This window comes from Neophocaena asiaeorientalis, unplaced genomic scaffold (assembly GCF_003031525.2).
Source record: "Neophocaena asiaeorientalis asiaeorientalis breed wild unplaced genomic scaffold, Neophocaena_asiaeorientalis_V1.1 scaffold246, whole genome shotgun sequence".
Classification (NCBI taxonomy): domain Eukaryota; kingdom Metazoa; phylum Chordata; class Mammalia; order Artiodactyla; family Phocoenidae; genus Neophocaena; species Neophocaena asiaeorientalis.
In genome coordinates this window covers 3,518,333-3,531,943 of record NW_020174551.1, presented here as the reverse complement: position 1 = coordinate 3,531,943, position 13,611 = coordinate 3,518,333, and the positions used below count along the sequence as shown (strand labels likewise).

Here is a 13,611-nt window from a genome sequence, read left to right as displayed (position 1 = left end):
CCTTCCAAGACTGAACCAGGTAGAAATAGAAAATATAAACAGACCAATCACAAGTAATGGAATTGAAACTGTGATTAAAAATCTTCCAACAAACAAAAGTCCAGGACCAGATGGCTTCACAGGTGAATTCTATCAAACATTTAGAGAAGAGCTAACACCCATCCTTCTCAAACTCTTCCAAAAAACTGCAGAGGAAGGAACATTCCAAAACTTATTCTACAAGGCCACCATCACCCTGATGCCAAAACCAGACAAAGATATCACAAAAAAAGAAAATTACAGACCAACATCACTGATGAATGTAGATGCAAAAATCCTCAACAAAATACTAGCAAACAGAATCCAACAACACATTTAAAGGATCATACACCATGATCAAGTGGGACTGATCCCAGGGATGCAAGGATTCTTCAATATACACAAATCAATCAATGTGTACACCATATTAACAAACTGAAGAAGAAACACCATATGATCATCTCAATAGATGCAGAAAAAGCTTTTGAGAAAATTCAACACCCATTTATGATTAAAAGAACTCTCCAGAAAGTGGGCACAGGGGGAACCTACCTCAGCATAATGAAGGCCATATATGACAAACCCACAGCAAACATCATTCTCAATGGTGAAAAACTGAAAGCATTTCCTCTAAGATAAGGAACAAGACAAGGATGTCCAGTCTCACCAATATTTTTTTAGTTTGTTTGTTTTTGTTTTGGGGTTTTTTTTGTGGTACATGGGCCTCTCACTGTTGTGGCCTCTCCCGTTGTGGAGCACAGGCTCCGGACGCGCAGGCTCAGCAGCCATGGCTCACGGGCGCAGCCGCTCCGTGGCATGTGAGATCTTCCCGTACCAGGGCACGAACCCGTGTCCCCTGCATTGGCAGGCGGACTCTCAACCACTGCGCCACCAGGGAAGCCCTCACCACTATTATTGAACATAGTTTTGGAAGTCCTAGCCATGGCAATCAGAGAAGAAAAGGAAATAAAAGGAATAAAAATTGGAAAAGAAGAAGTAAAACTGTCACTGTTTGCAGATGACATGATACCATACATAGAGAATCCTAAAGATGCCACCAGAAAACTACTAGAGCTAAACAATGAATCTGGTAAAGTTGCAGGATACAAAATTAATGCACAGAAATCTCTTGCATTCTATACACTAACAATGAAAGATCAGAAAGAGAAATTAAGGAAACAATCCCATTCACCATTGCAACAAAAAGAATAAAATACCTAGGAATAAACCTACCTAAGGAGGTAAAAAACCTGTACTCAGAAAACTACAGGATACTGATGAAAGAAATCAAAGATGACACAAACAGATGGAGAGATATACCATGTTCTTTGATTGGGAAATCAATATTGCAAAAATGACTATACTACCCAAAGCAATCTACAGATTCAATGCAATCCCTATCAAATTGCCAATGGCATTTTTCACAGAACTAGAACAAAAAATCTTAAAATTTGTATGGAGACACAAAAGACCCTGAATAGCCAAAGCAATCTTGAGAAAAAAAAAAAAAAATGGGGCTTCCCTGCTGGTGCAGTGATTGAGAATCTGCCTGCTAATATGCGGGACACGGGTCGAGCCCTGGTCTGGGAGGATCCCACATGCTGCGGAGCAACTGGGTCCGTGAGCCACAACTACTGAGCCTGCACATCTGGAGCCTGTGCTCCGCAACAAGAGAGGCCACGATAGTGAGAGCCCCGCGCACCGCAATGAAGAGTGGCCTCCGCTTGCCACAACTAGAGAAAGCCCTCACACAGAAACAAAGACCCAACACAGCAAAAATTAATTAATTAATTAATAAACTCCTACACCCAACATCGTCTTAAAAAAAAAAAATGGAGCTGGAAGAATCAGACTCCCTGACTTCAGACTATACTACAAAGCTACAGTAATCAAGACAGCATGGTAGTGGCACAAAAACAAACATAGATCAATGGAACAGGATAAAAAGCCCAGAGATAAACCCACACACCTTTGGTCAATTACTCTATGACAGAGGAGGCAAGGATATACAATGGAGAAAAGACAGTCTCTTCAATAAGTGATGCTGGCAAAACTGGACAGCTACTTGTAAAAGAATGAAATTAGAACACTCCCTAACATGATACACAAAAATAAACTCAAAATGGATTAAACACCTAAATGTAAGGCCAGACACTGTCAAACTCTTAAAGGAAAACATAGGCAGAACACTCTATGACATAAATTACAGCAAGATCCTTTTTGACCCACCTCTTAGAGAAATGGAAATAAAAACAAAAATAAACAAATGGGACCTAATGAAATTGAAAAGCTCTTGCACAACAAAGGAAAACATAAACAAGACAAAAAGACAACCCTCAGAAAGGGAGAAAATATTTGGAAATGAAGCAACTGACAAAGGATTAATCTCCAAAATATACAAGCAAGCAGTTCCTGCAGCTCAATATCAAAAAAACAAACAACCCAATCGAAAATGGGCAGAAGGCCTAAATAAACATTTCTCCAAAGAAGATATACAGATTGCCAACAAACAAATGAAAGGATGCTCAACATCACTAATCACTAGAGAAACGCAAATCACAACTACAATGAGGGATCACCTCACACCTGTCAGAGTGGCCATCATCAAAAAATCTACAAGCAATAAATGCTGGAGAGGGTATGGAGAAAAGAGAACCCTCTCGCACTGTTGGTGGGAATGTAAGTTGATACAGTCACTATGGAGAACAGTATGGAGGTTCCTTAAAAAACTAAAAATAGAATTAGCATATGACCCAGAAATCCCACTACCGGGCATATACCCAGCGAAAGCCTTAATTCAAAAAGACACATGCGGACTTCCCTGGTGGCACAGTGGTTTAGAATCCACCTGACAATGCAGGGGACACAGGTTCGAGCCCTGGTCCTGGATGATCCCACATGTGGCAGAGCAACTAAACCTGTGTGCCACAACTACTGAGCCTGCACTCTAGAGCCCACAAGCCTCAACTACTGAAGCCCGCGCACCTAGAGCCCGTGCTTTGCAACAAGAGAAGTCACCGCACTAAGAAGCCCACATGCAGCAACGAAGAGTAGCCCTTACTTGCCACAGCTAGAGAAAGCCTATGTGCAGCAACAAAGACCCAACACAGCCAAAAATAAATCAATAAATTTTATTTAAAAAAAAGACACATGCACCTTGATATTCATTGCAGCACTATTTACGATAGCCAGGTCATGGAAGCAATGTCAATGCCCATCAACAGACAAATGGATAAAGAAGACATGGTACATATATACAATGGAATATTACTCAGCCTACAAAAAGGAATGAAATTGGGTCATTTGCAGAGACGTGGATGGACCTAGAGACTGTCATACAGAGTGAAGTAAGTCAGAAAGAGAAAAACAAATATCATATATTTAACACACATATGTGGAATCTAGAAAAAATGATACAGATGAACTGGTTTGCAAGGCAGAAGTAGAGACACAGACATAGAGAACAAACGTATGGACACCAAGGGGGAAAACGGGGGGTGGAAAGAATTGGGAGATCGGGATTGACATATATACACTAATAGGTAGGAAATAAATAACTAATGAGGACCTGCTCTATAGCACAGGGAACTCTACTTCAATTCACTGAAACTAACACAACATTGTAAAACAACTCTACCTCAATTAAAAACAAAATGCAGATGTGGTAGAAGGTTGTGGAGAGGAGGCAATGAGGCTATCAGGAAGTAAATTAACTAAATAAACCTCGAAAACATATCTGCAAGTATTACCGTTTGAAAATTCATCTGGACCTCTTCCAAGGCTCATTCTTTGCTCTGAATTTAAAAAGAAACACACATATTTGATTAGAAACTGCTGTGACATAGAGGAGTCTGTCCACTTAAGACTACATTTTGTTGATCCACAGCTCTCAGGTTATTTATACCTCTGCTTAGTTCTTCATAATCGTTGATTTTCTTCAGCAAGCTCTTGTTGATTTGCTCACAGATTTTTTTCAGGGTGTCCAAGTTTCTTTCCCCTAGGATGACCCTCTTCTCCATCTCTATGAAAATATCAAGCAAGGTCTAGAGGGAGGAGAAATCAAGTTGGAAGACTAGATGGAGACATATTGGCTTTTAGATTAACTTTTTTTTTTGCTTCCACTCTCTCCAAACTAAGCACCCACCCTAGCTTCCCAAGCCAACCCTCCTGAGAGGACATCCTGGTCTTATAAAGCCAATCAGTAGATTATTAGGGAGGCAATTCATGATTTCTGGCCCAGAAAGATAGAAATAAGAAGACACAGGAGAAGTCACATCAGATGTCACCTAGTCCCCAGGCCTAGGCCCTGTGCTGAAACTGCCTGTGGACATTTTATGTGAAGACAGTGAAGCAGCCCGAGTGCATGGCTGAGATGTGACAGCCTGGTCCCTATGGCAACAGCCCTGGGGACTGCCTCACACCCTCCATTGCCTCTGCCACCTGATCATCTCCAGGCTGAGTGTCCCCATAACACACACACACAGACAAGCACACACACATACAACATTACATCACAACACACACACACACACACACACACACACACACACACACACACAGAGTTCCAGGTCCCAGGTTGTTTCAGAGACTGCAGAAGTGGGGAAACGATCTCAGGCCCACCACCGTCTCTCCTGGCTCTGCAAGGTCTCCACATTGCCTGTGCCTCCACACCAGCCTTCTCCCCTTGCTCCTCACTCTGCCTTGTTCCTGGTAATTAATGTGAGCAGCACTTCACAGTATACAGAGGCATCATATCTACAGCACTCATGCCTGACAGCATTCTTCTTCTCCCCAGTTAAAAAGTGAGAATTCATGTTGCTTTTACTGACAAGTGCTCTCTTTAGTCTCAGAAATCCCCACTGGCTGACTCCCCCTCAGGACTAAACCTCGGTCAGACACCAGGTCTTACCATGTCATCATCCAGCTTACATTTGGCGATCTCCTGGCTCAAAAAAAACTTGAAGTCCTTCAATTCCAGTTTGTTCACATCTTCTGAAATCTGAAAAAGCATGACCCTGAAGTGGGAAACAGAAACACTTTAGAAATATTTTTTTAAATGATTTCCCAACCGATTTCCCATCCGGGTCACAGTGGACTTGATTCCTATGGCCTCCCTTTAAAATAAAGCCAGATAATGACATCATTTATGAGTTGAGTCCTTGGAAAGAGGCTGGTGTAGTGACACTGAAGACAAATGGCTCAGGCCCAACTATCCCACTCTTAACAGAATTTAAAGTTCTCCAACTTTGACTTTCAGTTAATTCCAGTTAAATGAATTGTGTTTTTCCTTTGTCCTTCGCTATAAAATCAAGATCTTGTTGCAATAGAAAAAAAGCTTTGATTTTGGATATCATGCTTTTCAAAATGCAAATCAGATGGAATTCCTCAATTAAAACTAGTCAGTGTTCTCCCAGCCGCTACCTTCAGTAGGAAGGCCAAACACCTCCTTCTGGAGTACAGGCTTTTGTGAACTGAGCCCAGCCTGTCTCCTCATCTCTGGATGCTCCTTACTGCTGTCCCCCCATCTCCTCTCCAAACACACCCAGGTGCCCTGCCCCTCACCCTGTTATGCTGGGCCTCCTCCCACCCCTATCCCCTTGTCCGTCTGCAGACAACCACTCATCCACCAACAGTTCAAGCACTGCCTGACTGTCCTCAAGGCTTTATTCACCCCGCTGTACCTGCCTGTGCATCGCCAGAAGAGTAACACATATAACTTTCTGTTTATGAAGCTGTCCAAGTTCCCTGAGAATGGGATCAGTGCCCTTTTGGTTTCCATAAGCCTAGAGGGTCATGAGATACAGTGTTTAAGTGCAGGGGACCCAGACTCCTGGTGTTGGAAACTTGGATCCACCATCCATGAGCTGTGTGGCTTTAGACATGTTACACAATTTTTCCCCCTCATCTGTAGATTGTAGATAATACTCTATTTACCCCTCTGGGAGGTGTTGAGGATTACATGAATAAGTTTACCTGAAGCACTTAAACCAACCTTTGGCAACACACTAAGTGTTCAAACATGACAGGCATTATTATTTCCTAAATTATGCTAGGCTCTTGGGATATGCTTGTTGAATGAACAAAGGAAAGTTTTATAAGTCGGCAAACCTTTTACTATGATGGTGCAAAGGAAAATAACTTTAATACAAAAACATGTTAACTTCAAAAGTAAATTAGAAAATTAAAATTCTAAAAATAAAAACATGGTTGACCCTTGAGCAACACAGGTTTGAAGTGCGCGGGTCCACTTATGTACAGATTTTTTTCAATAAATACGTAATACAGGGCTTCCCTGGTGGCGCAGTGGTTGAGAGTCCACCTGCCGATGCAGGGGACACGGGTTCGTGCCCCAATCTGGGAAGATCCCACATGCTGCGGAGCGGCTGGGTCCGTGAGCCATGGCCACTGAGCCTGTGCGTCTGGAGCCTGTGCTCCACAACGGGAGAGGCCACAACAGTGAGAGGCCTGCGTACCGCCAAAATAAATAAATACATAAATACATAATACAGTACTACACAGTCTGCGGTTGGTCGAACCCACAAATGTGGAACCTAAGATATGGAGGATCGACTGTAAGTTATAAGTGGATTTTTGTGCAGAGGGTCCACATCCCTAACCCCCATGTTGTTCAATGATCAACTGTAGTGTAGAAACAGAAGTTACTCAGTATTATCACCTGCTTCATCCTTCTTCTCATGGAATCTCTACCCTAGAAGTATTTCTCTAAAACTCTCTCAGTTTGACCAAGATTGGGTCCAATCAAAAGCTACCTCCCCTTTTAACTTTATCACAAGGTATTTTGCCCTTCGACGTTCCTCATTAATGAAAACTACTGGCTTTCTTGTACCATCGTTGTCCAGAAATAAATCTGGATAGTTTATAAGGTACTAATTTTATAGGTAGCAATGATAATTTGAAATTTTAAATATCTTATAAATGGAAAGTGGCCACACTAGCATTTTTTTTTCTTACTTGATATTCAACAATGATAAACAAGCAGGAGATTTTACTTGTGCTGACCCTTTTGTTCCCAAGCTAACATGTTGAAGATTTTAACAGACAGATCCTGCCCTTGTTACACACTCGTAACCCTCCAACAGAGAGGCCCACGTCATTGTCTGCACTGGAAGTTGCCTTGGTTTTGCTCACATGGCAGGAGTGCAACCTTCAAAAGACCAAGACAGGGGACACAAGATGAGGCCCTCTAGCTTTCCTAATTATGGGGTTGTTGTTTTTATGATTAATTGATGCCTTAATGAAAAAAAATTCATTACAAGGACTTCACAATTCTGTTGAACCAAAGTTACCCAGTATTGAATAGTATCCTTCCCCACTCTCCTTCCAAATTCACATCCACTTGGAACGTGTAAAAGTGATTTTACTTGGGAAAATGGTCTTTGTCGATGTAATCTTGCCAAGATAAGATCATACTAGATTAGGGTGGCCCTAATCCAATGGTTGGTGTCTTTAAAAGAAGAGGGAAATTAAGACACAGATTCACAGCGGAGAAGACAAGGTGAAGAAAGAGGCAGAGATTGAAGTGATACATCCGTAAGACAAGGAACACCAAGGACTGCCTGCAACTACCTGAAGCTAGGAGAGGATCATGAAACAGATTCTCCCTCAGAGCCTCTAAAAAGGAATCAATCCTGTTGACACCTCAATTTTAGCCTCTAGCCTCCAGAACTATAAGGAATTAACTTCTCTACTGTGTTAAGCCTTTGGCAGGACAGACAGCCCAAGCCACTGCTGTTCTGACAGCATCTGGGGGTCACAGGGATTAAGCAGTCATTGGGCGTTACAGGATGGCTTATGAAGTAAAACTGTGGAAGCTGTTTAACCTTACAATGATCGGTTATTACAATGGGGGTTTCCAGATGGCCAGGCATAGATTTAAAATGGTTATCTTATACCCTAAACAAAAAAGCACTCAATGCAGGGGTCTGGCCTGGCCAATCCAGCATGACTGGCAACACACAGCTCACTTAAGAACTTGGTAACACAAGTCTTAAGGTATGGAATAAAAGCCTAAAACCCTGCTGAGAATTTCATAGTCATCCAGAAGTAGGTGGGAGGGGGTCTCAGGTGGGAAGTAGCGATGCTTTATTCAATAATAGGCAAAGAAGTGCATGGTATGGGCATCAGCAAAGCAGAGGCATCAAGATAACGGATATGTAACAGAGAGAGTTAGAACGTTTAAAAAGTGTCTATTTGGATTTTGGCATACCTATAGGTAATGTTTCACCTTGGAAAGAAAATTTTATTTTATGGTTTTAGTATATTTTTCTCTGAATTCTACATAAAGTCTCTAAATTTCTTAATCTGACTGTGGTGGGACATCTTCCCAAAGGCTCCAAAGTCACACCATACAGACAACCTACAAACAGCATCAGCCCTGCCCATAAAGATGTGCCCATTCAACCCACACATCCCAGTTCCACACCATGGAGGTTTTCCCCACCTATAGGCAGAGATCTGGGCCCTGCCCGGCATCTGAAGCTCCCTCTCCATCTCCTCCTCACTGGTGTCCAGGTAGGTGAGCAGCAGATCCAGTCTTTTCATTCGGAAAAGCAGCTCCTTCAAGAAGGACAGGTTGCTTTCCTCCAACATTCTCTTTTCTTGGAGCCTCTGGAATAGCACCAACGCATCCTTGATGGGTTCCTGCTTCCTATGTGGAATGTAGTCCAGGCTCAGGAACTTGAGGGCAGCCAGGTCTTCACTGTCCAGCTGTTCCCCAATATTATACAGACATCTGTTGAAATTCATGCTGATCAAGCGTTAGGAGAATGTAGTTGTTACCTAGGTTAAAATACAATGTTATGTTCAGATGAGGAAGAAAACTACCACTTACTGATTTGTTCCTTCATCAAATGCTATTACATCTACTATATGCCAGACATTATGCTGTGGATACAGGCAAGAAAGCGAACAAACAGGTTCCCACTCTCAAGTAGCTTACTGTTTTGGAAGGTAGATTTACAAACTAGCCAGTGGTCAGAGAGTTGTGACCAGGGCACAGTAGAAATATAGAGGAAAGAGACTTAACTCAGCCTGGGAGAAGGGCTTCCTGGAGGGAATTCACCTTTGGGGAGGAGATGGTGAAGGACAATTTTTGAAGGAAATAATTTATGCAAAAGTTGGAGGCAAGAACGTTCAAGTCAGTTCAGGCAGGCAAAGGGAGCTCAATAAAGTAACCACGAAGGGTCTGGAAGAGGGAGTGGTGAGACAAAGGGATGGAGCTGTGGCCGGGAGCTGTTATAAAGGGCCTCATACGATGGGTCAAGGGGGTCAGGCTCTCTCCTGGATATAATGGGAAACCAAGAAAGGATTGTAAACATGAGTGTGACGTCATCTAATTAGGGATTAACATTTAAAGTGTGGGGGACATATGTAGATGTATAACTGAATCACTTTGCTTCACACCAGAAACTACTCCAATATAAAATAAAAATTAAATTAAAAAAAAAAAAATAAAGTGTGGAGGACAGATTGGAAGGGTTGGAGGTGGGAGAAGTCACGTGGTCTAATGGAAACAATGGTGGCAGGACACGATGCAGTGCTCTCCCCCAAGGGCCTCAGGACAGGCACCCACAGCTGGACAAGAACCCAAGACTGGAAACGGAACCAAGAGAAACCCCAGACCTGGGGCTTCTTGTATGAAGGTTGTCTGGGGTTTCCTGAAACACTGCCCTCTCTCTTTTTTTTTTTTTGTTTTTTTGCGGTACGCGGGCCTCTCACTGTTGTGGCCTCTCCCATTGCGGAGCACAGGCTCCGGACGCGCAGGCTCAGCAGCCATGGCTCACGGGCCCAGGCGCTCCGCGGCATGTGGGATCCTCCCGGACCGGGGCACGAACCCGTGTCCCCTGCACCGGCAGGCGGACTCTCAACCACTGCGCCACCAGGGAAGCCCCAAGGCTCCTAAATTTTTAAGCTCACTGCATTCACTGACATTCTCAGATGAAACCACAAATCCTATCACTTGAGGGGTGATGGCGTGAACCAGGACCTGTGTATTTTGTACCTCTGATGTTAAAATAGAAACATTAAGGTAAACTTTAATATTTTAAAAAAGTGGCCCAAAAGACTTTGAAGCTTTTAGTTTTTCTTTTTAAAAACACCTTTTCTGGGACTTCCCTGGTGACTCAGAAGTTAAGAATCTGCCTGCCAACACAGGGGACATGGGTTCGAGCCCTGGTCCAGGAAGATATCACATGCTGCAGAGCAACTAAGCCCATGCGCCACAACTACTGAGCCCTCGTGCCACAACTACTGAAGCCCGTGCGCCTAGAGCCCGTGCTCTGTAACAAGAGAAGCCACCACAATAAGAAGCCCTGGCACCGCAACAAAGAGTAGCCTTCACTCGCTGCAACTAGAGAAAGCCCATGCGCAGCAACGAAGACCCAATGCAGCCAAAAATAAAAATAAATAATTAATTAATTAAAATAAAGTGAAACAGTATTTTTTAAAAAAAACAATCCTGATTACTTCCCCCCAATCCTGATTACAGAACACTGGGGTGGGTTTTTTTTTCGTTAAAAATTGAAAATGCAATAAATGATAACATGGTCATGGTTATCATTATCATACATCACATACACACAAATACACATTTATATAAAAATTAGAATCAGGTTGCACATCCAAGCGTGTACATCTGTATTTTTTTTATACCCACTTAATATTTAGAATGAACATTTACCCTTACCATAAATATTCTTCTTTGGCATATTTTTAATATTTCTTGATTTCCAGCATGTGGAGATATCAACATTTATTTTAAGCAATTTTCTGTTCCTTTACTATTAAAAATAATATTTCACTGAGAGTTTTCTTCATATATCCTGTGCATACCTCTGATTATTTCCTTCTTAGAATTGGAATTATGGGCAAAACTTTTTTTCTCCCTTTTAATCTAGAGCTGACATTATTGTTTAGACAAGTTTTCTTGATTAGGAAACTGGAGGAACAGTGTCTTAGAAAGATACATCTTGTTTTACACTGGATTCACAAAGGCTGCAGAGCCTAGATTATTCACTGCAAAAGCAATCAATTATCATGAAAATACTTTTATATAGGAAAGATACCTTAAATATTTGGGCTGCACCTAAAAGCATACGTTCAAAGTTCAACAAACAAAACCTCTAGACATTCAAGGGAACAAACTAGCAAGTTCATTCCTTAAATCACACTCCATAGACACACACGTGCTCAACAGGGTTTGTACATGGAGTCTCACCACAGCCCGATATATAACCCGAACAACCAGAAACATCCCAAATGTCCTCCAATAAAGGAATGGCTAAATTAACTAAAGCATAATCATCCTACAGAATATTATTCAGCAGTTAAGAAAATGCACTCCAACTTCTGAAATTAAAATGGATAGATATTCAAGATACGTTATTATGACAGTGAAAATAGCAAGTTGCAATATAACCAAAATCATACATCTACTTTTTAGAAATACTCAAACAACATAATTAGATTTTCAGTGATTACAGACATATATATTAAAGCAGAAAATAAAAGAAAAGGAAATTCTGGAAAGAGACAAACCAAACTCACAAACTGCCTAGATTTTGTATTCACAGATCTTTGAAGAAAATACACAGGAAGCTGCTTCAGTGGTTGCCTGAGAGGAGAGGAGCTAGAAGTCTGGGGGTGGACAGGAAGAGACTTGCTTTACATTCTATACTCTTTGCACTGTGTAAATCTTTACCATTTTATTACCCTAAATATACATGTACTTAAAATCTCTATTTAAATAACTATTTTTATTCCAGTATATGAAACTGGAAAGGATCAGAACTGGGTCCAGCCCTGTTTAAAACCATTAGGTCCAGTGTCCTTAAATCTTCCAGTAAGTTCTAACCCTTGCTAAAATATCATTTTACAGAATAAAATCAACCAAAGAATCAAATGAAAGCAGAAGCTCCTTTTTTCCCCTCTGCAATTATTTTCTTTCTAATGATAACAATGCTTATTGTATTCCTTTTAGAAAATACAGGAAAGATAAAAAGGAGAATACAAATTACCTATAATTCTATCATCCAAAGATTAAATGCCTAATCAAAACATTCTCTGATGTAAATCATACCAATATTTTCTTAGGTCAGTCTCCCAAGGCAATAGAAATAAAAACAAAAATTAACAAATGGGACCTAATCAAACTTACAAGCTTTTGCACAGCAAAGGAAACCAAAAACGAAATGAAAAGACAACCTACAGAATGGGAGAAAATATTTGCAAATGATGCAACTGACAAGGGCTTAATTTGCAAAATATATAAACAGCTCATAAAATCAACAACAAAAAACAAACAACCGAATCAAAAAATAGGCAGAAGACCCAAAGAGACGTTTCTCCAAAGAAGAAAGACAAATGGCCAATAGTCACATTTGAAAAGATGCTCAACATCGTTAATTATTAGAGAGATGCAAATAAAAACTACAGTGAGGTATCACCTCACACTGATCAGAATGGCCATCATTAAAAACTCTACAAATAACAAATGCTAGAAAGAGTGTGAAGAAAAAGGCACCCTCCTACACTGTTGGTGGAAATGTAAGTTGGTAAAGTCACTATGGAAAACAGTATGGAGGTTCCTCAGAAAACTAAAAATAGAATTACCATATGATCCAGCAATCCCACTCCTGGACATATATCTAGACAAAACTCTAATCCAAAGCGATACATGCACCCCTATGTTCATAGCAGCACTATTCACAATAGCCAAGACATGGAAGCAACCTAAATATCCATTGACAGAGAAATGGATAAAGAAGCTGTGGTACATATATACAATGAAATATTACTCAGCTATAAAAAAGAATGAAATAATGCCATTTGCAGCAACATGGATGCAACTAGAGATTATCATACTAAGTGAAGTAAGTCAGAAAGAGAACGACAAATACCATATGATATCACTTATATGTGGAATCTAAAATATGACATAAATGAATCTATCTGAAACAGAAACAGACCTGTGGTTGCCAAGGGGGAGGGGGTTGGGGCAGGGATGTAGTCAGAGGTTGGGTTAACAGATGTAAGTGTTTATGTATAGCATAGAGACCTATATTCAATATCCTATGACAAACCATAATGGAAGAGAATATTAGAAAAAGAATGTATATATATGTATTTCTGAATCACTTTGTTGTATAGCAGAAATTAACACAACATTGTAAATCAACTATACTTCAACTTTTAAAAAATTAAAGTAAAATAAAAAACAAAGATAAATGCCTAATAATCTTACTGTCCTTCCTACCGAATATTTTACGCATATATATTTTCCCTCATATTTAAACACCATATTTCTGAGGTATACGTGGACTTTTCCACTGATAATGTTATAAGTACATCTTGATGTCTTTATTTTTTCTTCTGCAGCATGGATTTTTAAATCTGTAAGGCATCTAATCATGTGAATGGGCAAGAATTTATCTAACCAGTCTCTGACTACATTTAGGATGACCTTAAAATGCAAATCTCCATGCATACCTCCGATTATTTTTTTTTTTTTTTTTTCTTTTTTTTTTTTTTTTTTTTTTTTTTGTTCTGGGGGCCTCTCCTTTTGGGGCCCTCCCC

General features: G+C 40.7%; 1 protein-coding gene across 2 annotated transcripts in view; it reads right to left on the bottom strand.

Moving 5' to 3' along the window:
• Window positions 1-13,611, bottom strand: part of CASP8 (caspase 8) — a 30,379-nt gene that overhangs the window by 11,662 nt on the left and 5,106 nt on the right. For both annotated transcript variants that reach the window (XM_024757378.1, XM_024757379.1), the window contains exons 3-6: window positions 8,480-8,817; window positions 4,928-5,033; window positions 3,923-4,061; window positions 3,768-3,812 (exon numbers count right to left, since the gene is read on the bottom strand). In XM_024757378.1, coding sequence (XP_024613146.1) covers window positions 3,768-3,812; window positions 3,923-4,061; window positions 4,928-5,033; window positions 8,480-8,784 — 595 coding nt within the window. In that variant the 5' untranslated portion in view covers window positions 8,785-8,817. The remainder of the gene's footprint in view (window positions 1-3,767; window positions 3,813-3,922; window positions 4,062-4,927; window positions 5,034-8,479; window positions 8,818-13,611) is intronic.